Source organism: Diadema antillarum, unplaced genomic scaffold, assembly GCF_040938485.1.
Source record: "Diadema antillarum isolate AM-2024a unplaced genomic scaffold, OU_Dant_1.0 seq00000108_RagTag, whole genome shotgun sequence".
NCBI lineage: Eukaryota > Metazoa > Echinodermata > Echinoidea > Diadematoida > Diadematidae > Diadema > Diadema antillarum.
Genome location: NW_027271194.1, coordinates 1,256,990 through 1,283,165, shown reverse-complemented (window position 1 = coordinate 1,283,165; position 26,176 = coordinate 1,256,990). Strand labels below are relative to the sequence as shown.

At 43.2% G+C, this 26,176-nt stretch overlaps 1 protein-coding gene across 1 annotated transcript in view; it reads left to right on the top strand.

Annotated features, from left to right (window-relative positions):
- The window catches only part of LOC139727010 (uncharacterized), a 119,349-nt gene extending 103,897 nt beyond the window's left edge, over positions 1-15,452 (top strand). The window contains exons 11-14 of the mRNA XM_071637993.1: positions 476-11,558; positions 12,467-12,655; positions 13,276-13,434; positions 14,253-15,452. Coding sequence (XP_071494094.1) covers positions 476-11,558; positions 12,467-12,655; positions 13,276-13,434; positions 14,253-14,384 — 11,563 coding nt within the window. The 3' untranslated portion in view covers positions 14,385-15,452. The remainder of the gene's footprint in view (positions 1-475; positions 11,559-12,466; positions 12,656-13,275; positions 13,435-14,252) is intronic.
- Positions 15,453-26,176: the final 10,724 nt, after the last annotated feature.

The following is a 26,176-nucleotide window of genomic DNA, read 5'->3' as shown; positions in this document are numbered from 1 at the left end:
CTGGATATATACTGTACATGTTTTGCCTGCCTTCTGCACCACTCAGTCAAGAGGGTTTTAGCTGTTGTTTCATTATTGCTGAGATACTCTGGGGAATTTGTGTGCCTGGTGTAAATATGTTTCGAGAGAGAATTGTCAACATATTTAATGTTAAAATTGGCCTGTGGACTAAGCTAATTATTCTTTTCTGTCCCTATATAGCTTATATATTGTACCTGCCAACTGTTCAGTTTTAATCTGAATATTCAGATTTTCCACTGAAAGAAAACACTTTAATTTCAGTGTGTTCTGATTTTTTTGAAATATCTGTTAATAGTAAAGTATATGAAATTTATGAAAGTTCAGATTTTTTAATAATTTTTCTTTGTTTGTTCAGATTTATTAAGTCTCAGGGTTGGCAGGTATGATATATGCATGATCATAGTAATTCTAGGGATTTTGACACACTCTTTCATTTTCACCTCTACATTTGCAGATACGAGAGGAAGCGGCGAAGTGCAAGTCTAGATTCTCAGGATGACGACAGTCCGTACAGTACGAGGAGTGTCAGCCCACCCATCCGGAGGAGACGGACACCACGAAGCACCATCAATGTCCAGAATAAGGAGGGCTCGTTTACACCTGTCATGCGCAGTCCAAACTCAGAGGATGGTTACCGGGACGACAAATCATGGAAAAGCAAGTATGTGGACAGTGAAGAGAGGAGTTCCTCCTCGGAAAGGACAGAGTCGCAGCGGAAACCAAAGTTAAAATCGCGAAAAGCGGACATAGTGCGCGAAGTGGATGACACAACGCCTCCGAGACGGGAGAAAGGCGACTCGGAAAGGAAAGTAGAAAGGACTACAGAAAAGTTACGGCGGGCAGAGAAGGTGAAGGAAAAAGTGGAAAAGCGAACTGTAGAGGATGGCAGTGACACGAAGGAGAAGCGGAAGTGCAAGGAGGTGAAAGACAGGACAGGTGAAGTGAAAATTGAAGGTGTGAAAGCCAAAGATATCGGCGCCGATGTGAACAGGACGCTCAGTAACAAAATGGTGAATAGTGAGCCCGGTGAGCAGGCTCGAAAGCGACGAAAGTTAGACTCTGAGCAGTTGCAGTCTGTTGTGATTTCCAATGAGGAGGTAGAAATGCAACGTAAGCTTGAGGCGCGGAAGCAGCGGTTCAGTCATAACAGTCCAATAGACATTACAAAACTTCGAAAGGAGAAAACATTCTCATCAGAGAAGTTGTCGTCCATTGTCGCGAAAGCACCTCGATCCTCAATGAGTAAGCTCAACTTGGACGAGAACACCGCAAGCCACAAAGAAAACATTCCAAAAGTCGAATCTGTACTCGGTTTGAGTTCAGATATCAGGACAGTAATAGACACGCAAAGGTCTGTGAAAGACCGCCTTGGCATGAAGTATGAAGTGTCATCGAATGAAAGGACGTTCAATATGGAGTCATGTGACTCGGGTAGTAGCAGTAACTTGTGGAGTGACAACAAGGAGCCGCCAGAGGGGAATTGCTTCTGGAAGGATAAGGACAAGGACAGTGCCTCTGATGAGGAGATTGTGAATACAAGGATTGTCAAAACTGAAAGAGACGATGTTGTCCCTCGGGTAAAATTAGAGAACCCCAATGAGCCGGGAAAGAAGGCTTACTCCGACAAACCAAAGAAATCACATCGTGACAGAGCTGACAAAGTGTTAGTGAACCGTCACCCATCACATTCCAGTCCCCGAATTCGTTCACAGGAGGTCCGCATACCGCACTTAACAGATGCCGACGAGGGCATTGCCAGCTCCAGCGACCAGGAAACCCTCCCCTCAGACGAGGAAGTGGCTGCACCTGTTCCAAGGATCATGCAGTCAACACCACCTGCTACCGGTGAACTAGAGACAATAGCATTAGGCAGTGGCCCACTACCCACGCCTCCCGTAGATACATTTGAGAAGCCGCAAATTGACTCCAGCTTGAGCTATCGCAAGCAGATGGAGCAAGCTAGAAAGTCATTCGAGCAGCAGAAGCAGCAGCAGGAGCAACTAAGTACTCAGGATCCACAAGCCTCTTCAGCATCTCAGCTTTCTCCAACTCCTACCCCAACATTGTCATTACCCCCACTCTCACAGATGGCACCCTCCAGTGCAAATACCAGCAGAGAGTCCTTTGGCTCGGTCTCGGAGCCATCTGACGAGAAGGACAAACTTAGTGAGGGTAAGAACACAAACCATGATTCTGAGATCACAAAGTGTAAACCAAAGCCCGAACCAGCCGCAGACAGTATCATCGTCGAAATGGAGTGGAAGCTTATACGCCTAGCCCCAGTTGAAATTCCTACTGTTCGTCGCAAACAACTAGACGCTATGTTTCCTGTGACTGGTGAAGATGGCTTCAGCAAGCGTTTATACAGGTCACGACATAGGAGTAGTGAGGAAGATCTTAAGAGTCCAACAGGGAAGGATAAATATGAGGCGAAAACAGAAGGTAGCATTGATAAGATACCCGAGAACAACTCGGTCGAAAAGGCAGAGGAAAGGGAAGAGAAGGATAATCAGGGGGCAGAGGAGATGAGTGAACTTGACAGACGCTTATCACAGGGAGGATTCCATCAGCTGGACGTGTCCACACCCATCCCAGCTCACAATGACGTTGAGTCTCTACCCATGCTATCACCTTGTCCAACACCAGTGAATCAGTCCATCTCAGTCACAGTCAGTGAAAACCTGTCACCCACTGCCTCAGCTCCCTTACTCAGTCCTGCTGTCACGCCAATCAAGGTAGAAAAACCAAGTCCCTTTCCAGTGGAGGGCTTCCAGTTCGGTCTGAACCGGAAAGATTCTCCCATTCCCAAAGATCTTGGTTTTGGTAAGGAGGTGCCCCTGAGTAAAGAGATAACCTTCACAAGTAAAGACTTGCCACTTCACAAAGAATCTCCCTATGCTAAGGACTTTTCAAGGGACCCTATCTTTGGAAAGGATGGTATAATAGAATCTCAAATGAGTGCTTCAACAAAATTGACAATCGCTGCTGTGACCCCACGACTACCAGAAGGTGTTGAAGTGAGAACAAAGTTACCTCCAGAGTTTAAGGACCATTTCACCTCTCCAGAGCGGGCTCTGGAAGAACGGCTGAAAACGGTCGATGCCATGATGAAAAAGGAGGAGGAGAGACAAAGGACTCAGGTTGCCAAATCTTTGGCAACCCTAGAACGTTTGAAGAAAGAAGAAGAAGGGGCCGGTGAGCTTGGGAAAGATGGTGGGAAGTCTGACTGTAAAGACAAGAACGAAATTGGCCGCTTAAATAACTTGAATATGACATCTCTTGGGACGTGTACTCCTCCAGCTACTCCAACGACCCCTGGGACTCCTGGAGCTCTTGGTGACTTGAAGCCTGGAGATTCCCTTGGAGGCAGCAAGGCCAGACTAAGCTACATCTATGGCAGGATCAAGAAGAAAACTAGGAGTCTAGAATCTGATAACCAATCAGGGGAAGACAGACTGAAAAAAGATCTTCTGGATTCAGAGGATCCATTCGACCAGTTACGTTCTCGTTTCAAGAGAAGGAGTATCTTTGATCAGGACCTTGCACGTCTCGAAAATAGTGCACATACCTCCGAGCCAGGACAAGAGAAAAAGCATGGCCACCTTGGTGTTCCGATTGTGAGACCTGGAAAAGACCACAGTCGCCTTTCTGGTCTACACCAGAATAGTGGCAGACCAAGTCTCTCGTATGGGTCCAATCCTAGTGGATACCATAAATTGGGACCAGGGAGAGGATCTCTTCCAGGAGGCCTACGAGATCCAAGAGACCCAAGAGAAAACAGAGGAGATACTTTAACATCACCCAGTCGTGATGATCCAAACAAGTCAAATCTTACAGAACAGAAATCCATGTCTGAACCAAAGACCAAAGAACCTTCACCCCTGAAGTCTATCCTCAAGAAAGATTCACAAGTTTTAGCTGATGCAAGGACCAGCGAAGATGGAAGTCCAAATAAAGATCAGAAATTTGATTCAGATCAAGTGACCAGAACTGACCAGAAGCTTGGAGCGCAGAAACGGAAGAGATCACCCAGTCCACCCATACCTGAGAAAGCTCAAGAAGCCAAAACTGACAGTGATGGAAAGAATGAAAATAAGTCTTTGTCGGGGGCAAGCCAGGCATCCAAGAAGCCTAACACTGCAGAGGTACCAGCCCCTCCTCCCCAGAAGGAATACCCAACCAATATGCTCATAATGACACCAAGAGAGTATGGCAAGAAAGACCCTAAAGTTGGAGCCAAAGTCAAACCAGTCAAAGACAAATCTGGTAAAGACGAAAAGAAGCCACTTTCAAAAGCGGGTAGCAAAGATAAGATCATGGAAGAAGAGAAGAAACCGTTGATGAAAGTGGGAAGTAAAGACAAAATTGTGGAAGGAAAGGTGAAAGAGAACAAGGAGAAGGACACCAAAGATTCTGGCAAGACTGATGGCAGGGAAATTGTGAGGAAATCCAGTGAAGGGTCTTTGGTAGGAAAGTCCTCATTGGAGAAGGGACCTACCAGGGTAGCGACTGATGTAAAGAAAGATCCCAAGAAGGTTGCCAAGAAGGATAGCAGTACATCTGACAAGACTTTGACCACTGAAAAAGTAGAAATCCCCAAAGATGACGATAAAACCCCGCCCAAGGTGGCCAAGTGCAAAGAGGCTCCTGGGACTGAGAAAAAGCACAAAAATGAGGAATTGAAGAAAGATGATTCTGCTGTGAGGAAAAAGGTGAAGGAAAAGGATGTTGCTGCAGACAAAATCAAAGGAAAGGAGGGAGAGAAAGAAAAGAAAGATGTGAAAGACAAAGTCATTAAGACAGAAAAAGTTGATGTCAAAGAGAAAGTTGTCAAAACAGAAAAGAGTAGTGAGGATGAAAAGAAGGAGCAGAGTGATAAGAAAGAAGAATTACCTGACAAATCAACCCTCAAGAAGAAAGATCCCAAAGGCAAGGAGGTACCAAAGACCAAGGTGAAACCAAAGGAGAAGATGAAAATGGAGAAAAAAGACAAAGATCATGCCGAAGGAGACAAGATTGAAAAGTTGAAAGATCAGGAAGCAGAGGAAAAAGAGGAGAAGGAAAGAGAAAAACGTGAAAAGGACAAAGTGAGAGAGGAGAAGGATAAGCCAAAAGATGAGAAGAAGGCAAAAGTTCCTGCAAGGGTAACACCCCAGGAGAAACATGCGCCAGCTAAGAAAGTCAAGCCATCAGCCTCGTCTTCCAGAGGTGGTGTCGCTGCTCTGCTGTCTGCCCTGTCCAGTGCAGAGGATAGCTCAGATTCCGAGGGTGAGCTACAGTTTGAGCAGTTCATCACCCGTCAGACCAAGATGAAAGAATCTGCCAAGCAGCAGCAACAAAAGCCAAAGAAAAAGCCCGAAGTGGAAAAAAGATCATTAATCTATGACTCTTCTGATTCTGACTCCTCTAGCTTTGATGCTGATTTCACAGGACAGACCAGGAAGAGTGCACCAGATGGGCAGCCAAAAAGCAAGACCAATGAAAAGGTTCTGCAAAAGTCAAAGAAAGTAAAAGATAAACTCAATAAGAAATCAAAATTAGTGAAAGTAAAAGAGGAACTAACTGACACAGACGGTGAGTCAAAGGTCAGTGCTTCTGATTTAGATGAGCCCAAAGTGTGTGCAAAATCTGCAATGAAGAAGCATAAAGAGCTTCCAAAAGAGGAGAAAGCTAGTGTGAAGCACAAAGATGTCACCATTAAGAAAGAGAAGGAGGACTTCAAGGAGGGAAAATCTGACAAGGCCAAGCGTGGGAAAGATGGTAAAAGACACGACAAGTTTGAACCAGATATTGAAATTAAGCAAGAGCCTAAGAGTGAGCCTGAGGCAGAAACAACTCCCCGTAAAAAAGACACACAGAGCAAGACAAAGAAGCAGAGGAAGGAGGAGGAAAAGGAGAGACTGCGAATTAAGAGAGAAGAGGAAGAGAGACTTCGAGCCCAGAAGGAGGAGGAGGAGAGGCTCAAGGCAGAGGAAGAGGAACGGCTGAGACAGGAAGAGGAAAGAAAGAGGGAGGAGGAAGAAAGAAAGCGTAAGGAGGAAGAGAAAAGGAGAAAGGAAGAGGAGAAGGAAAGGAGGAGGGAGGAGGAACGACAGCGGAAGGAGGAGGAAAGGCAACGGAGGGAAGAAGAGAGGAAAAGAAAAGAGGAGGAAAAAAGGAGGAAAGAGGAGGAGAAGAGGCAGAAGGAAGAAGAAAGACGTCTGAAAGAGGAGGAAAAGAGACGGGAGGAGGAGGAGCGAAAGCGGAAAGAAGAGGAGCAAAAGCGAAAAGAAGAGGAGCTGCGTGCTGAAGAAGAGCGGCGTGCAGAAGAGGAGCGGCGCGCAGAGGAAGAAAGGCTCCGTATTCAGAAAGAAGAGGAGGAAAGGTTGAGATTGGAGGAAGAGGAGAGGCTGAGGAAGGAGGAGGAAGAACGACTACGTCTGGAAAAAGAGGAAGAGGAGAGAAGACGGAAGGAAGAGGAGGAGGCAGCGGCTATGATGGCAAAGGCAGAACTTCAAAACCAACAAATTGTTGAAGAGCCTAAAAAGAAAGACAAACCCAAGAAGGCTAAAAAGGACAAGCACAAATCCAAGAAGAAGGATAAAAAGAACAAAGAGGTCCCAACTGAAGTCATAATTGAGTCATCTGTGGTCGAATCAGAAGTCAAAAAGGAGGAAACTGTTGTACTTGATGTTGTCATGCCTCCCAGCCAACCGCCCCTCGTTCCTGTATCTGATGATGAGTTACCTGTTGGTTATTCCACAGAGGTTTCAGGATACTTCCAGAAGCCAACCTTTGAGAACCAAATCGCTGATAAGCATGACGCCACCATTGCCACAACTGACAACGCATTGATTCCCCAACAAATTGAAACAGAAAACTTAACACCAGCTGATGAGGAGGATGATGATGATGGTAAGCTTGTCATTGAGGAGGAAAAGAAAGAAGGAGAAGAGAGTGGGAAGAAGAGTGAACATCATCATAAAAAGAAACACAAAGAGAAAAAGCACAAAGACAAGAATAAAGAGAGAGATCCAGAAAAGCAGAAGGAGAGGGCACTTCGAAAGGCAGAGAAAAAGGCTAAGAAACAGAAAAAGAAGGAAAAGAGGGAAAAGGAGCGTGAGAAGAAGGACAAGAAAAAGAAACACAAGGATCAGGAAAGGCCCCCTCTAAAGAGAACTTGCACTGTTGAAACTGAGACCGAGTATGTCATGGACATTGGAGAACTTGAGAAGGCACAGGAGGGTGGTCCCTATCCTGTGGTGATTGAGAATGTTGCCAATGACACATCCAGTCTTGTTCCAGGAGCAGGTCTCGACAGGCAAGGGCAACAAATCCAGGAAAGGGAGTTCCAGAATGAGCAGCAAATATCGTCAATTCCTACACTCATTGCAAAGTCACCAGAACCACTACAAATAGCTGAGGCAGCAGTGGCAAATTCCACCATTGAAAGCAATGTGTCAGAAGAATTTGGTTACAATCCTGTACAGCCTAAACCTATCACCAGCACTCTCCCAAAAGAGCCCAGCATCTTTGGAGACTCATTTGGTGCGCAAGATCAAGTTGTTGCAAAGGCTATAACAGCACTAGAGAAATCTGAGGAATCTACAAATGTCACCTCTGAGAACACCTCTTACAAGTATTCACCAAGTGCCCCAATAGTACACAAACCCTTCTCACCAGACACATATGCAGAGCTTGCTGCCAGCCCCCTGTTCCGAAAGACAAAGAGAGAAAAGAAAAGCAAAAGTGGAAGGGGGAAAGATTCAAAGAATGATGCTGTCAATCCTGCTCCAAAAGAGATTCCCAACACTTCTGAAGTCCCTCGTGTGCCACATGCATCTGACGGTTCTGAAGGGCTGGAACAGCTTCCTGTGAAGTCAGAAGTAGAACAGTCTGTCGAAGCACTCATTTCAGCTGAAAACGCCTCTTCTACAGACAAGAACACAGACCACATGGTCCATCAACACCCTGCTCTTAGCAGTGTCCGCCCTGCTGAGGAGCCTACCTTGCAAGAGAAGGCTGAGACAGAGGAGGCCATCGCCCACTTACTCTTCACAGAAGATCCCATAGCACCAATGGAGATGCCTGTGCAGATTCCAGTGGAGAATACACCTGTTGAGTCTGTCCAACCACCACCTCAGCAGATTGCAGCCCAGGATAGTACAGAAAGTTTACAGGAACAGATCACTGATATGGCAGTCATGTCAAAGATATCATCACCAGAAAAGAAACCGGATGCTCAAGTTACGGGCATTGATGCTCGATCCAAAGATGCCAACAAGGAGTCTCGCTTCTTCTCTCAGTCACGTGCTAAAGAAACTAGCCTACCAACACGGACAAGGTCTGGGTCTCTGTCCAAAACTGGGCCAGCTGACCTAAGTGTATTTGACTTTCCTGATGATGAGAAACATGATGAGGCTGAGAAAGAGAAGCAGAAAGCTGCAGCTGATGCTGGAGAGACGAGACAGCAAGAACCGCAAGTCAGTCAGAGTCCATCAAAGCCACCGCATCCACTTCCAGGGGGACCAGAGCAAACTTGTATCATGCCTGCACCACCACCACCTCAAGTTCTGGATCACATTGAGCCGAGTTCCATGTACCCTGCAACTCTTCATGATGGCAAGAACAATACTGATGTGTATGACTTCACTCCGAGTCCTGGTTCTGCTGAGATGAAGGTGTCTCCAAGCAAGGTTACAACACCGCCACGGCGCAGGCCAACTCGTGGCAGGGGTGGTGGTCGTGGAAAATCTAGGTCCAACTCGCGTGGAGGAGCAATGAAAATAAAGGATGAACTTGCAGCCATTGAATTACGGGAACAGCAACAGAGGTTAGCGCAAGCGCAAGCAGAAGCACTTGCCCAAGCTCAAGCAGCAGCAATGCAGGCTCAGGGACAAGGTGTACGTGTTGATGTCTCTCAAGATGAAACTGTGTCAGCTTTACTCCAGCTTGGTAAACCAGTTGTAACATCAGCTCCTACAGTTCCCCAGCTTAGTCCTGGTGCAGCACTCCACTCTCCGAATGACAAACTTCAAAGTGTCCCACAGCCAGATCCATGGTTCACACAGAAGATCAGTGTGCCTCAGACATCTACTACAGCTGTCTCCAGTGTTAGTAGTATGCTCTCTGGACCTCAGCTTACTCACCCTCCAGCAGGAATTCCTGGACCAGGAGCAGCCACTCAAGCTATATCAGCAACACCAGTGAGTGAAACCCCTGGAACTCTGACACATATGCCCAACATGTCAACAGCAAATGCACAAGGGAACAGCCAAGTTTCTGCTGTGCAGCAGCCTAATATAAGCATGCCTGCAAAGATGGCGCCTGGACTTGGTCCAAGTCCGAGTCAAGGTCCAGTTCCTGTAAGCATGCAAAGTGTTGGTCCCAGCAATTTAATGCAAACACCTTCTGTGAGCATGCCTACTGTTGTTGCAGCACTGTCAACACCTCCCACTTCGCATGTTGCCATCGTTGATCCAAATATCACCCAGAAGAAGCCGAAGCAGCAGCGCAGTCGGAGATCACGCAAGGACTCAGTGACAGATCAAGGTGCATGGACATCTGGCCCCCACATGCAGCATCAGTGGGCTATGGGACAGCACTTCAACATGCAGCAGGTAGCCCTCCATGGCCCAAAGAAGAGTCAAGCAGCTGCCGCTGTGGAGCAGCACTTCCATGAAGCACTGTCCAGGCTACCACAAAATGCCAACCAGCCAGGCCGACTACCAGGTCACCAACAGGTACTTGAGCAGGGACTTTCCCAGCCACCTCACCTGCATCATCCTCCAAGTAGCACAGCAGAAGTGCTGGCTAATCAGCATGGTATGAATCAACCGAAGCCAGGCCAGCAGCAGACCTCTGGCAGTTCTGCAGCCATGGAAGCTCCCACTATTGTGAAGCACCTTGTGTCAAATGTCCCTGTGACAAGCACCAATACTGCAACCTCTCTGTCAGTACTACAACATACCACAACTGTAGCAAATATGCCATCAGCAACACTGGCTGCTACACCACATGCCACACACCCAGGAGCATTTCCCCCCAGTATGCATCTTCAGGGACCAGTCTCCCAGGCATCATCAGTCTCCCCAGTTGTTCAGTACTCACGTCCTTCGACCATGACCTCCGCTGCACCACCTACCAGTATACCATCCTCACAGAGTGGCAATATCCAGAATGTAAGAGGACAGGCCGGTAATCTGCGTGTACCTGTATCAGTGGCAGCACAGACATTGCCCAATGCTAGTGTCTTGAGGGCTGCTCTTACTGATAACAAGCAAAACGTTAAGAAAGAACAAATGGATGGTGTGAAACCAGGGCAAGGGCAAGGACGTCCTGTGCCAGACAGCAAAGGAATGCTTGTGTCCCATCCACAAGGTGTCATTGATCCAAGTCAGCCTCATATTGAACTGACTTCATTCCCATTGCAGGGACCAGCTCAGATGCTCAAGAAAGCTGAGGATGCTGAAAAGATGGCAGTGGCTGACCAGAGGTCTCAAAAGAATCCTCCCCCAGAGCAGCGCCTACCTCCTATGATCAGAGTGACAGATGGACCAATGACCTACCTCCCTCCTGGAGCTCACTTGCAATCAGGACCTGCTGTCATGAGGCAGCAACCCATCAGACACCAAGTTCCAGGAATGCCGTACAACACAGAAGTCTTTCCAGGTATGCATGCAGCAATGGTGGATCCCAAGTCAGAAGCAGCACGCAGTCTGAGCCAGCCAATGCCTGGCATAGTCCCTGTACCAGGACTGGACATCAGCAAGTCTGGTATTCCAGCAACTATGTTCCCACCAGGCACTTTCAGGGTACCTCAGCCTGGTGTCTTCCAAAGAATGCTCTACCAGCCAGGCATGTCAGAAGCGCTGCCACCATCCGGTGGCTCACCACGCCTTCCAACACCAAGCGCCTCCTCACCTGGAGTGTCCCCTAGGGTGAAGTCACCAGCCATGGCGCATTCTGAGCGTCCACAACCAATCCCAACTCCAGAGAGGAGGGACTCGACACCTGACCATGTTATCATGCCTGGAATTACATCAGGAGTTCCCCCAAGAGCACCAGGCATCTCGTCTGGGTTACCTCCAGGCAGGATGGACCTGCGCACTATGACCCACAGGAACATGCCGCAGATAGTGGTGAGACCCTCAGGCTATGGAGTTGAGGCCCGGTCACAGGGAGCAAAGCCAGATGAGGGGCCCGGTAAGATTGATCCTAGCCATCAATCGGCCATGATTCTTGGCATGCCACCAGAAGCCATGCCCTATCAAGAATCCCACCTAGCCTCCCCACGACCCATTGGTATGCCCGAGAAGTCGACAACACCGGGGATGGAGCACTACCGACAGGCACACCCAGGGCCAGGGCGCAAGGAGGACATGATGAGACCACCGAGTCAAGAGTATCGCCCGCCGCCTATGGTGATGCCGCCCATGGGTTGGCCCAGCCAGGCGCCACCTCCTGGTATCTCGGTGCACACGCCTGGCGCCATGCCGGTACAGCTCGGAGGTCATATGCCAGTCAAGGGACCCGACTCCCTGGTGGGTCTTCTTCTGGTGAGTTTTTCGCAGGGTTTTATTTCTTCCTGTAATATCATTCCAAGACAGCGTTCTTGCTGCTTGAAAGATTAATTGCAGTAGATGTAGCTGATTAGATAAGGGCATTGAAAAGAAATGTGGTCGAGGTTTACCCACCTGGATCTGAACTCACTCTTCAAAAACCTTTGTAGCCACTGTAGAGTTTTGTTTTAATGAAGTTAAGGAGACTACAGATTGAAGTTGTTAGCAAAGCTGCAAGCTAGTATGTTTTAACAATGTTTAGTGAGTCTTTATACAAACAACATCCCTGATGTGTGCAATTTTCCCATTTTGAGGAAGAAAATATTTTTGGCCTTCAGAATAAGTCTCTTACTGTACAATATTTTTTGATCAGCAGAGGTTGACAGCCCTTTAGTGTGATTGCTACAAATTATGATGTTTTGTTCAGCGACAAAAGGGAAAAAATCCCAACCCTGTATATTCTGATATAGATTTGTGTCACAGAGCAGTCCAAGACAGTTCCTGATCCAAGACAGTTCCGTATCTAGTCTTCCCATATCCATATCCATACCTACATTATGGTACTAATGTTTACAGAGACGAATTCATGAATACAGGAGATATTTTGATGACAAAATCATTACTGTTAAACATGATATCTTCACAGCATGAAATGCCACTGGCATTCAATGCATAGAGTGTAGGTAAGATCTGTTGTGTGCGTTTTAATTTTGTGACTAATGGCTCTCGCGAAATTGAGATGCACGCGAACGTTCCTCATTTTACAGTAGTTGGTAAAATCAGGTGTTGGTACTGGTACTATCAGCGTACATGTTCACAAAGATAAAGACATCAAACTTTGTTTTTGATCATTGTGTTAATGGGCTGTTGCTCCTCCCTCTCCCCCCGTGCCTGTCCCATTGCAGCGTTACCCCGTCATGTGGCAAGGACTGTTGGCTCTGAAGAACGAGATGGCTGCCATCCAGATGCACTACGTGTCGGGGAGCCAGAGCGTGGCGCGCAACTCCCTCATGATGGCCATCCCGCCGCTGCGAGTCGCCCAGAGGATGCGGCTGGAGCAGTCGCAGCTGGAAGGAGTGGGTAGCCGGATGCAGGTGAGATCTCAAACTGTGTCAGGTGCACAGCATTGGTTTGGTGGGGTTTGTGGGGACATACCTCCTTCTGCTATGCTCTGAAAGCATTTTGTACGATAACATGCACATGCTATCTCTCTCTCTCTTCCTCTCTCTCTATTTCTGTCAGTTTAAAAAAAAAAAAAAAAAACGAGAAGATGCATCTTTCATTATGAGGAAAGCTTGTATTCTTGTTTTTCAATTTTGCTATGGAAACTGAAAGAAACAACAAAGATTTGTCAAACAATAACCTTTCTGGTCATGCCAGAATTGCTCGTATTATCAATTTTGTTGATGATGTATACCGGAATGTAAAAAGAAACCAAAGGTGGTTCATCTGGGCCCCATTTCATAAAAAGTTGATCTGATAGCAACCCTTGCTAGAGTGGCAATTGTCATGGTAAAAACAAGCATCTATCTTCCTGATTGGCTGTTGCTATTGGAAGTTGCCATTCCAGCAAAAGTTGCTATCCTAACATCTTTTATGAAATGGGGCCCAGATTTGCCTCGTCGCTAAAGAAGACAATATGTGGTTTATGTTGTCATTGTCTCTTGATGTCATGATTCTTACTGGCTCCTCGGTCCTGCCTCCTTGTCTACAGGTTGAGGATGAGTCGGTGGTCCTAGTGGCTTTGCCCTGTGGCCACGACCAGCAGGACGTCATCGCCCAGACCAACACCCTGCGTGTCTCCTTCATCGAGTACCTCCTGAGCAAGCAGGCAGCTGGCATCATCAACGTGGCTCCCCATGGGTCAACAAAGGTGAGGAGACACAGAGCCCAGAATTTTGGCATGGGTGTAGGGGGAGCAGGTCCAAACCTGACCCCAAATCCAGGAGATACTGCTGCTTTTGAACTACCAAATACTTTGCAAAATAGCTGAACCTTTGTGGACAGTCTTCATTGCCAGTACTTGCACAATCTGGCCAAATACAGATTTACACTGATAATCTGACAGCAAAAGTATGTATATTGAATAGCATGATTGAAATACCATTTCTGCGTGGGATAACTGAATCTGTGTGGACAGTATCCGTTGCCAGTGATTGCACAGTGCTTAAACAATGACAAGCAGCTAGCTAGATACAGATTAATATTGATAGTCTGGCAGCAGAAATGCATATGATTGGAGATAACATGTCATTTATATTGCTAATAAATTAGTAGGGACATAGTTGCTTATTCAAATGCTATCTTAGTCTTTTGTGTATCTGTGTGTTCTCTTTGGAGAGTATTCAAGTATTTTGTCATAAAATGTCACAGCTGCCAAATCAGTTTTTGCAAATGTCCCAGCTGCCAAATCAGTTTTTGCAAATGGCATCCTGAAGTCTTCAATATTTCGTTATGTCCCGATACAAGAATATCAAATTTCCCGGATGTATAAATCTCCCTGTTGAGATGTGTTTAACACACGAGTATCTTTCTCAACGCTCTTTGAAATCCCCGCATTAAATGTTAGCAGCCCTGAAAGGTTAACAAACAGACTGCCAGGAGTAAAGCCCCACACTTTTGGATACATGTGCTATGCTTTGTTTGGGACATCCCTCTTCATGTTTTTTTTTTTCGTGTTTTCTCTTACAGGCTGCGTTCGTCCTGCACATCTTTCCTCCGTGTGAGTTCACCGAGGCCCACCTCTCTCGCCTCTCTCCCGACCTCCTGGACAGCGTCCAAGAGATCGCCCACCTCATGATCGTCATAGCAACCGCATCGTGAGGTCAGATGCACGCTGCATCCCGCTGCAACCCTTCTGGCGCCGGCAGCACATGGATGGGCCCCTTGCGCGTGGTGACTGATGTATCGTGATGAGCCATGTGGCTACTCCAACTTCGCAGCGGCATTTAGGAGTCGATGGGACGCCTCGAGTAACACTAGCAGTGCATGTCATCGAAGCACGAAGACCTGTTGAAGGGGCTTACCGTCCTCTGCCTTATTTGTGAATGTCTCCGTCTGACAAACTGTGTCAGTTTACAAGCTTGACTATCACTTGGAATCGAGTGAAACTACATGCACTGGTGCAAAACGTCGCCATGTCCTTGGATCGTCACATTTCCTGGAATGTGTCTGCCATTGAGGGCCCGGCTTCAATCGGACGAGACAAAAAGAATCGGCTGTGACTGTATCGCCAGGAGAAATCCAAAAATGAGACTTTGAAGCGTTTAGTGGATTGAGATTAAGTGAAACATCAGTGGCATCAGCAACACATTTCCGGCTTGCGGTGTTTAAACCATCTACAGTGATAAAATGTTGTTTTGTGGTGTGCTTTTTTTTTGTTCGTTTGCCGTAAGCTTTTTTGTTTTGTTCCCAGCTATAATGTTGGATGATTCACAATACCGTTTTATATATTTTAAGAAAGAAAGATTTGTTGTTGTTGTTGTTTTTTTTGAGGGGGGAATGGGAATTTGAATGAGGTACACAGAGTTCGGAAACAAATTGTCCTATCTCAATGGCTCCAAATTAACTCACTACGTGGTACAGCAATATGATAATTTTCTCCTTCGCCAGCCGTTTAAGAGAGTAGACCTACAGAACAGCCACCACATTGTGTCTCTGTTATGTCCTGTTAAAATAATAATGATAATAATGATAACTAGAAAAGCACTCTGAGAGCGCAGACCTCTGCCAAGCATGCAGCTCATTTCCACCACTGATCTTGTTCTTCCATAGATATCAGTGATTTCCACCCCATACGTACTTATTATAGCATTGTGTGCTGAAAGTCGCCTGATTTCCCAATATAGAAGCCTTTGTTACGTCATAAACCCTCAGCTGCACGGCGCGCCTCGCCCTAGCAAAAACTATAGCACGCACTGTAGTACGTGCATGCAAACCTCAAATACACGCAGCCTGAACTCCCAAGTTCATTGACCCTACCTGCCAAAATATCAAAAATCCTTCATAAATTCCCAAAAAATTCTTGTATCACTACCAAAAGTTAATAGTTTGTTACTTGTGTCATTCTCAACCTTTCCTGCAAGTTTCGTCCAAATCCGTTAAATACTTTTTGAGTTATTTTGCACACAGACAAACTAACTAACTAACTAACTAACGAACAAATGAACAAACCAACGGTAACGAAAACATAACCTCCTCCCTTGGCGGAGGTAATAATGATAAAAGTAGAAGATCACAAACATGCAGCATAAGAAATCTGGGACCATACTGCTTTCGTTGTGTTTGGAGAAATGGGAGAATGAGTCATAAATGCCTGCTGCTAGCCCCCAAAGCTACTTTTCACTGTGTCTGCTCAGTTAAGCTGTGTAAGGAGAAGAAATCCAGTCAGTGCAAGGCCACTGAATTTGGAGAAGCATTTGTGAAATTAGTTCTGAAACTTGGAAGAACTTCATAGCTTTGTCTTTTGCGTGAACCCATTTTTTAGCAGTTTTCTTTCTTTGTATTTGATTGTATCTTCTCCTGTTTTGTTTTGTTTTTCCAAGTAATATGTGTGTGTGTGTTGTTGTTTGAAGTGAGCTGTTGTATGACGTGTGCTTTGGTTGTAACACCTGATGGTAGGAATGAAGTTAGCTGGACAAGAAGGATGCCATACTCGTGAGCCCCCCAAAATCAGCCTGGGTTCACATTTCAGAAGGTTGTTAAATTACCGACATGTCTCTTGTTCAGAAAATCGTTACTGACAGCAGAAGAGTGATTTTCCTTAAACTAACATCATTGAGGACAACACCACAAAGAAGTGACTGTGAATTTTTTTTTTCCATGAGGTAAAACCTGTACTGGACTACAACTTACAGACAGAGAATGTTCAGTTCTGGGCATCCATGTTCCAACATCTTTCTTTGAGGATGGGACTGAGGGAGGTGTCTTTTGTCGAGGTCTGGTTTTAATATCGGAATGGAGGAGACAGCAGAGGAGGGAATAAGATTACTCCACCCAATGGATTAAACTTGTCAGCTAACCTTTCCAATTCGGGGGAGAGAAATGAAGCTGGTTGTGTGTCAGATGGGATTTTAATGACAAAGGATTTTGTTTCCGAGGCACCGAAGCAACAGGTGATTTTTTTCTTTTAAAAAAAATATGAATATGCTGTTAAGCTGAGGAGGATTGAAGTTGATCCTCCTGGCGTGGTGAAATGTCACAAAATGTGACGAAGAGTTGACTCGTGTACAAATTATGATTACATTTTTTTGAAGGGGAAAAAAAAAAGTGAATCCGTCCAGTGGTAGATATTTTTACTGTTTATTGTAAGACATTGTGTAATTCTCGATGGCACAAGTATCACCGTACACTCATGTGGAATATTGTTGACCAAAATTGAAAGTCGGGAGAGGCAAGAAACCTCGGCTCTCGAATGTTTACACTGAAGCGTACTTTATGATGCGGTGAATTAGCCATGACTCTATTGTTCAATATGCTTGAGTTGGATTTATTTTTAATGTTTCCTACTTAAAGATTAAGACTTGGTTTTGTATGCACTGTGGATAGTCTGTGGTTGCAGTTAGTTTCTGTGATGATAAGAGTCAGTGTTATGACAGAAATTGCATTTATATGGAAGTCATCTAAGTTTAACTCAAGTCATTTTCCTCCCCCTATTTCTTTTGCTTGTATTTATTTTCATGCTTTTTCATGCTCCACAGAACGTGTTAGAGAGTCATGCCTCAATTCACAGGTTGAAGTCATACTCTGGCAAAAAATCTAGACTAGTTGACTCGTAGAAGAAATAGTCTTGGTGTTTGGTGGTTGTTGTTACTGTGTTTTCGCCACAGGGGCTCGGTTTGTTCTCTTTAGGGCGCCGATGAAAGGTTTCCTAAAATTGCTCCTGTTTTGATTTCTCTTTCTCAGGGGGAGGGATGTAATTCTCTATGAGGGATTGTCAGTTGTCATCATTTTTGTTTTCTCGCATTGAAGATGTATAACGGAGTAACTGTGTGTGAACGACGAAGACTTACTACCTTTCGGTGAACGACAAAGGGGCAACCGAGCCCATCAGAGTAGAAATACTAGAAAGCCGCACAACAGACCCCCACTTTCTTGTTTGTGCACGGCATGCTTTGCTGGATTGGTTTTGTCGTGTGAAGGTTACATGGTCACGTGGCATTTTCACATGGCGTATTATTAAATGGTGACCTGGGTGTTTACCCGCTGTCAAAACGGGAATGCATGGGAGAGATATACAGAGACAAGAGTGGGGCAGTGATCTTGGTCTAAGATCTGATGAGCGGACGCTGTGTCACAATCCAGCGTTAACGGCAGTTTGTCTCTTTTAATCAGTCTGTCTTCACATCTCCTGGTGAGACAGAGTTTATTAGTTGTGAATGGGTATGTCAATTCAAGAGTTAGAAATGGTTTTTAAAGAAAAAAAATGTATTTTTGTTACAAAAAGATTTTTAAAAAAGCAACTCGTTGAAGAAAAAAAAAATTAGAAAAGAAATTAGGGCTCGATTATTTCAAGCCAACTTTGGTTTAAAAAAAATGTGTTTTACTTTTTTGTCGTTTGTTGTGTAAATAAAGATAGTGAAAACCTTCACCTTTAAAAGCAGCAATGCTGTGCTCATCCTAATTGGCTGCTGGAAGTGTGTATATGGAAGATTATTGTGAGAGTGGCAACGTACGACCAACATCTTGTAGTATCTGTTCTGAATCTTGTACATATCACCCGAGTTCAGATGTTTGTGTCCAAGCTACTGTAGAGGGTTGAATACACCAGCGAGATCCATTTGGAAAGCATCTATGGAGATCGTCACTGTTGGGGAGTGGAATTAGTTTTTAAACAGAGAGTGATACAGACCCCGTGCTGGGTAGATTCATGCTCAAGGTGTATTTCGGTGAGCCGAGAGCGTCTAGAATCACCGCAATGTTGTACAAAAAAAGAAAAACAAAAAGATAGTTGATTTATTGATTATTGTAATTATCTTGTTAAATATGTGTACAAAAATTCTATGTACAATAAAAAGGTGTATATATTTACTTCTCTCTCCTACGCAACTTTCTATTTTCCGAGCAGAGAAAAAAAAAAGAATCCCTAGATATTGTGATGTAAATTTGTTTTTCTTCTTCTTTTTTTTTGATATCAAGAGGGAAATTAAACTGGAGAGATTGTGCCCATGTAAAAAAAACAACCGAAAATGTATCTGTGTGGATTTGTTTCTTTTGTACAATACTGCATACGCCTTATATTTAGCGAGTCACAATTTTTTTGTAAAACACGATTCCTGACCATTTCGCGAGTAGTTAAAGTTGCAATCGTGAAGTACAGCAGTCCAGTGGGAAATGAATACTCATTCACGTCACATATATGTCAGGGTCAGAGTTAATATTTTTGTGTGTTGTTGAATTCGTCAACGACACCTGACTCACGGAATTCGCGAGGTAAAACCCTGCGAAATATATGGCGTATACAGTAGTCTTCATTGGTGTGAGTGAACATGTGTGATGATGACTTATTTCCCGTTTCAGCAGCTTGGTTCTGATGATGATGTGCTCCAGCGAACCATTTTCATCAATTTTTGAAAACAATCTGCATGCAGCCCAGAGTCCTCATCAAGCCATATGCATGCTTCTAAACATCTGTCATTTGAAACTAAATTCCTATACCGTATGTCCCTCCCAAAGAAATTACAAGGGGACCGTCCGCAATGATAACTTTAAGAATAGTGAATCAATCCGGATACAATTTCAAGGTACAAAAATATAACTTATTACCCACATCCTACAGAAAACCCCATCTGATTTGCTTCAGTGGTCGAAGAGAAATGAGGATCTTAGTAGAGCATGTCAGGAATCCCTTCCCTCCAAGTTTTGTCCATTGTGTTCACAGTTCCAAGAGCATCCAAGTGCTGAACTTGGAAGAAATAGGCCCATGACATGCTTTACAACAATCCACATTTCTCTGTGACCACTTAACAGAATTGAATGGGGTTTTCTGCAAAATGAAGGTAAGAAGTGAATTATAGTTTCATTCCCTGAAATAGCGCTTAGATTGTTCAATCATTTGAAAGTTATCAATGCGAAAATCGATTGTAATTTTTTTGGGACATACTGTATACAAAAATTAAAATGCACACGAACATTCCTATATTTACAGTATTCCATTCTTTTGCCATCTCCAGTGGTGACTAGGTCAATTTTCATGAATTTTTGACATGTTTTTTTGACATATTTTTTTTTTGCCATCTCAAGTCCAATTTGTACCAGTGATTAAGTGTATTATTTCTGCACTGCACTTGTAACATCTTAAAACGTCCATCAAAGCTCTCTATCAACTTTTAGCACCACACAGTTTCTTAATAATTTTTATTTACACAAATTGTAAGGGCTCTCTGTGGGAAATTATGGATATAGATCACGTTTATCTGGAAAATTCAAACCCGTTTGTAAGTCAAATTAAGCTGAGTACCTGATTTAAGCGGTACAAATTCTACCCGATTGAGTGGAGGAAACTGTACCAGGTACATCGTGCTAGGTATTACCAAAAAAAACCAAACAAACATTTTCCACTTTTGACCCTGAATAATTTGAAATAAACATTGTATATACAACATGTATCAGATAACACAATCATTAAAATGAGTAATAGCTGAAACATGTACAATTTAATTGGAGGTGATTTGAGTATGAAAGCATGAATCAGTTTCATTAAATCCATGATTACTTTATAAAGTTAAGTTCCAGATTTTGGTCAAATTTGAACCCTCTGTACAAAATTGAACTTTACACAAGAACCAATGATGTGTATGTGAGTGTGTGCTTACAATGACCCTGAACAATGGACATGAATGCCACGAATACTGTAAAACATGATCCATTCGCGGCATGAAATTTTCGCGAATTGGAGTCGATGACCTTTTATGTGACATTAAAATACTGTAAAACATGATATATTCGCGGCATGAAATTTTCGCAAATTGGAGCCAACGGCCTTTTACGTGGCATGAAATTTTCGCGACTTGCTACCATGTTCAATGCATATAGTGTAGACAAGAACTTTCGTGTGCTATTTCGCGAATCTTGGCGCTCATGACATTCGTGAAATTAAAATGCACTCGAACATTCGTTTTACAGTACCACCTTTCTTTAGAGCTCTGCTGACTAGGCTTCTGGTCTCTTGCTGCAAGGCACATGAATGCTTTATTAATAATTCATGATGGATTGCCCTGGGCACTGCTAGTCTGAATTCATGGCAAGAGTAAAATGCATGCATATGAAAAAGCAAGCACACATTTTCATGTTTGCATGCACTACATTTCAGGATGAAAAAAGACTAGCTGTGATACATGTAGTGGAATTTCTGATGAATATGTAATAGAGCATTCAAACCCTGGCCATTGTTCAGGACCATTGTCTGGGTGTTAAACACACACTCCCATACACACCAATTGACCCCTGTGCATAGTTCAAGTTTAGTACAGAGGGTTGAAAATACATGTAGAGTAAAATCTGAACCCTTACTTTGAAAATAAATCTTGAATATAATGTAACTAATTTACGCTTTCATTTTTAAATTACCTCCAACAAAATTGCACACTATTCAGCTATTGCTTATATCAATGTCAGTGTAATCTGATATATAGTTTTTGAACTATTAAGGATCAAAAGTGGGAAATGTTTTTTGTAACACCGAGTATATTCAATGCACCTTGTATATGCCGCTTCCACTTTCGAGTCGAGTTGAACTAGAACTATCACTGAATGTAATTGACGATAAAATATTAAGGATCAAAAGTGGGAAATGTTTTTTGTAACACCGAGTATATTCAATGCACCTTGTATATGCCGCTTCCACTTTCGAGTCGAGTTGAACTAGAACTATCACTGAATGTAATTGACGATAAAATATGAAGCGTGCCAAATTTCAAATTTCATTAAAACATGCTGTTACCTATGATAGCTGTCACACATTAAATTCAAGTAAATTGCTCAAGTAATGAGAAGAGTTTGAGCCACATTTCACAGGATTTTTATAAAAATTTGCCATTACCATAGTGTATAGGTACATCTTCAGACGCTTTACACTTCACTTCCTTATGATAGAGAGAAAAAAAAAAATACTTTGCATTACTCACACAATCTCATAAGATGCTTCAACTGGGGATATGATAGTTTGCTCAAAGTAACCAGGCATAGTCCATTATTTGTTTCTGATTTTTTTTTCTTCTTCTGGTAAACCAATTACAATATTTGCATACATACAGGTCCTAATTGCGCAGAATGGGCAGGTGAATTACATACCTCTAAGGTACCCTTGGGGCAAAACTGTACAGGTACATACACAACAATTAAGGATATGCATAAAAAATGTCAAATTCCCCATTTGAAGAGTGAAAACTATTCACCTACTACAGGTCCTAAATATGCAGAATGGGCAGGTGCATTATATACATCTAGCTCTAGGGTACACTTAGGTTCTCTGAAATACAAATACATGTTGATTTGTGTTGATTTATGATACCCTCAACATCACTTTTGCTGTGAAATGAACACCTAGAAACATTCCATATACTTTTAACTAATTTTTCTTCTATTTTTCTTTAGATTACTTGGATACGCCCACAAAAAAAAATCCTTCCAAACCAATATTCGTATTGTGACCTCATCTGTCAATCACTGCTAAAGTACTGATATGTTTAACAAAAGACATTGGAATGCACCTTCCCCTCGACTCGGCATGACTCGGCATAACTTGTGGGTTCCCTCGCTATGTCTTTTGTTTAGTCACATTAATATCACAGAAACATGCCGAGTCGAGGGGGAAGGTGCATTCCATTATCAGCACTTTAGCACTGATTGACAGATGAGGTCACAACAGGAATATTGGTTTGGAAATATTTTTTTTGTGGGCGTGTCCTAGTAATCTGAAGAAAAATACATGCGTAGAAGAAAAATTAGTTAAAAATATATGGAATGTTTCTAGATAATCGTTTCACCGCAAAAGTGATGTTGAGGGTATCATAAACCAACAAAAATCAACATGAATTGCATTTCAGGGAACCTGTAGGGAGGCGCTTTTTCATTTGTTTTAAATACTCTGAACAAACGGGCATATGCCCGGAGTGAAATGTATCCCCAGTTGCCTGGTGAAACCGTTAAGGCTGCGTTCACATAGAAGTATACTATTCGGGTATTCGGGCTCGTTTTTCGAGGCATGCGAATAGCTTGAATCGAACAATAGGATTTCCTCACACCGGTTCACACAGGAGGGCACTATTCGAAAGTACCGAATAGCTGCGAAAAGTATAGCAAAGTGGGAATCGAGCTTGTTCGATTTTCTTGCAGCGTATACCGTCTCTCGTTTATGAAATAATGACACTTTTGGTCTGGATTTGCCCTTTAGCAAAAATAAGCATGTAGACTGACATTTTAATGCAGTTTAGAAATTGTTAATAAGATTTGACGGGATGTAGGAGGAAGACATCCTCACTGCATGGGATGGTGAGTTGACAGTGCAGGTGATGGTGTATTCGGTGCCCGAATAGCGAATAGCGAATAGCGAATACCGAATACTTCTATGTGAACGCAGCCTTATGAGAACACACACACACACAACCAACTTTGTTGTCCAAGACATCATTGACATGACAAATGGAAACGGTCAACACTTATTATCCGTCCATGTACAGTTTTAATCATGGTTACTGATTGCTTTCATGTCAGCAATTTTACCAAACAATAAACAGAGGATTTTAAAAAAAAGTAAAATACAGCTGTACTGCATATTACACATCAATGATGTCATAATGTATGGTATGTATAAATTTACAAATATACAAAGTCGTTTTCTCCCACACATTCCCAAGACACTGGTTCACATCGATATAATAGACATGTCTGTGCACACCAATTATAACATGACACTACTAGGCCACATATCATATCATTGTTTTATTTTTCTTGGCTTTCTGTTTATTTGTATGCTTGTTTTTTGCCTTGATGCAGCATAAAGATGTAGGGAAGGGTCAGGCAGAAATACTTTGTGATGGTAATTCAACGCTTGGGGAAGATAATTTGCAAAGAACATCAGGTACAGTGAAGTACTGTATACTGCATACACCATATATTTAGCGAGTCCGCAGTGAAGTACTGTATATGCCATATATTTAGTAGTCTAATTTTTCACGAATTGGGACTTCCTTCCCGACAACAAGTGGTTAAATTCATGAGCAGTGAGCAAATTAATGAAAAGAGAAATGTGTGCATGCACATCGGATTTATGTTGGGATCAGGGTCAATGTTTTTATGTGTTCTTAAATTCACGAATAGCACCCAACTCGTAAAATTTGCAATAATAACAACCTCTCGAACATATGGTGTAAAATTTGCAAAATTTGCAAAAATGAAAACCTCTCAAAATATATGGTGTAAAGTTTGCAAAAATAAAAACCTCTCGAAATATATGTTGTAAAATTTGTACAAATGAAAACCTCTCAAAATATATGGTGTATACAGTATTCGTAACATGAATTTAGGGCGTTGGTGTTGAAGGGGGTTATGGGGCATACAAATTTATGACGTATTTCCTCCCATTCCCCATCCCCCTTTGGCCTTGCATAGGACACCTTTAGCAGCATGTCTTTTTGTGCATTTCAAGTAAAACCACATACAACACACAGAGGAAACAAAAACTATAGCAACATTCCATTCAATGGTCAAGTTGGCATTCACAAACACAGTACAAAAATCAAACTGCCTGGACAACAGAGATTTCATCAAAATCTTTTCCAGGAGTATTAAAGAAGATTATACCCGATTATATCATTTGCATTGTCTTTTTTTGATACATTTTTCTTCCCTTGCTCCTTTAAAATGAAATGTGTATTCTAAACATTGAAGTCGACTAGTACGTGATGCACTCGTGAAATAGTGAAATCATGACATAAAGCATTGAGTCACTGCGACTTTGCATGCCTAACTCTTGTTGCAGCATGGTTCATTTTGGAGTTTTGTAGGAAAATGTTATGGGGCGGTGGAAGGCAAATAGTGCAGCGTGTTTAGAAGAGAGGCAAAGTAGCAAAAGTTCATATCTGACCTATTGCAGATTTTCCTACTACAATCTGACAACTTTGGTTCATGGAAGGCCAACTGGGCTCCTATTCAAAATGCGGACACAAATAAATTATTACAGGATTCTTTATGAAAGGCACAATACATGTAAATCACACTAAAGAAATTCACCGTTCCAGGATTGTAGCAAGAAAATATGTCAAGTCGCTAACAACAACCAGAAAGAATCTTGTTTCTCCAAATTTCCTCTCATCTCAAAGAAATTCATGCACCCAGAAAAGGAAAGAAAACAATCAGTCTGAAATATGAATTTGATGTGATTTAGAATATCCTACCCTTTCTGTAAAACCAGCTCTCCTCGTGACAAAAACTGATATAACAAATGTTCATTTCAACAGTAACTTTTCTTGACCAACTATTCAAACTTTCTTCATAATCATTTTGTTTTTTCAAACCCTGTTATAACAATTATGATATAACAAGGTGATTTTTTTTTTCTGGTCCCAAGGAGTTGAATCAAGCAAGGGTTAACAGCATGACCCTTATGTAGTTAAGTTGTCATTACATGGTATATCCACTGCAGTCGCATACCAAATCCAGTGACATTACATCCTCTGAGTAAAAGGCTACCGTCTCATGGCTTTAGTGAGTAAAGATACCAGAATTCTGGCCTCAAACATAGGTCTGTAACTGAGAAAGTACTTCTCTGACAATGAGGCAGTGCCTTGCACTTCAAGCCACAATAAAAAAACACAAAGAATGTACATGTTTAACACACACTCTTCCTGCATAAAACAAAGAGAGGAGCTAAGAGCAGATCACTGACAAGCATTTATAGTATGTCTCCAATGTCAGCACATGAAATCTGACTGGATGGATAATCCCTGGGTTTTTGTTTTGTTTTGTCGAGTAATCGCTTCTTCTACACTCCTGGTCTACCTGGAGTCAAAGCAATTTACACCTGTCTGGTCGACCTACGACCTCTTATCTCTAGGTTCTTGGGGAACGCGTCTGCAAGGAGTTCACCTCCTGCAAAGCAGTCACACGGCAACTGTTTCCCTCTTCAGCTACAGCATCTTTAAGATGACAAAATCCATCTCAACTTGGCCCACATCTCCATGAAGAAACACCAGCACACGTTCACATCCTGGGAAAAATTGACCATATACTCCTTTTCCCCCGGTGTCATCTTTGAACTGCTGTTGTAATGGATCCTCTAATATGCTGTCTCCTGTGTGTCTGGCAGTAAAACCACCACGTTTCATCTCCACACAGCCGTAGTACACACGCACATATCGCACCAATCATCTCGCCAGTCAAGATATTTCTGCACACACTGAACGCTTCCATCCTCGCTGGGTCTTACTCCGCTTCTCACATCTCCCTGAAAGTCGCAAGTCTTAATCAGCTCTGAACACTCTGGACGCCTTCCCCCACATGGTGCACAAGAAAACGTGTCACAAGTGGGAATCCTCCGACTTCATACACAGCACACGTATCTTTCCAGAGTCAGGGAAATCGAACTGCAGAACTATTCCTGGGTTGAGTTAGACGCT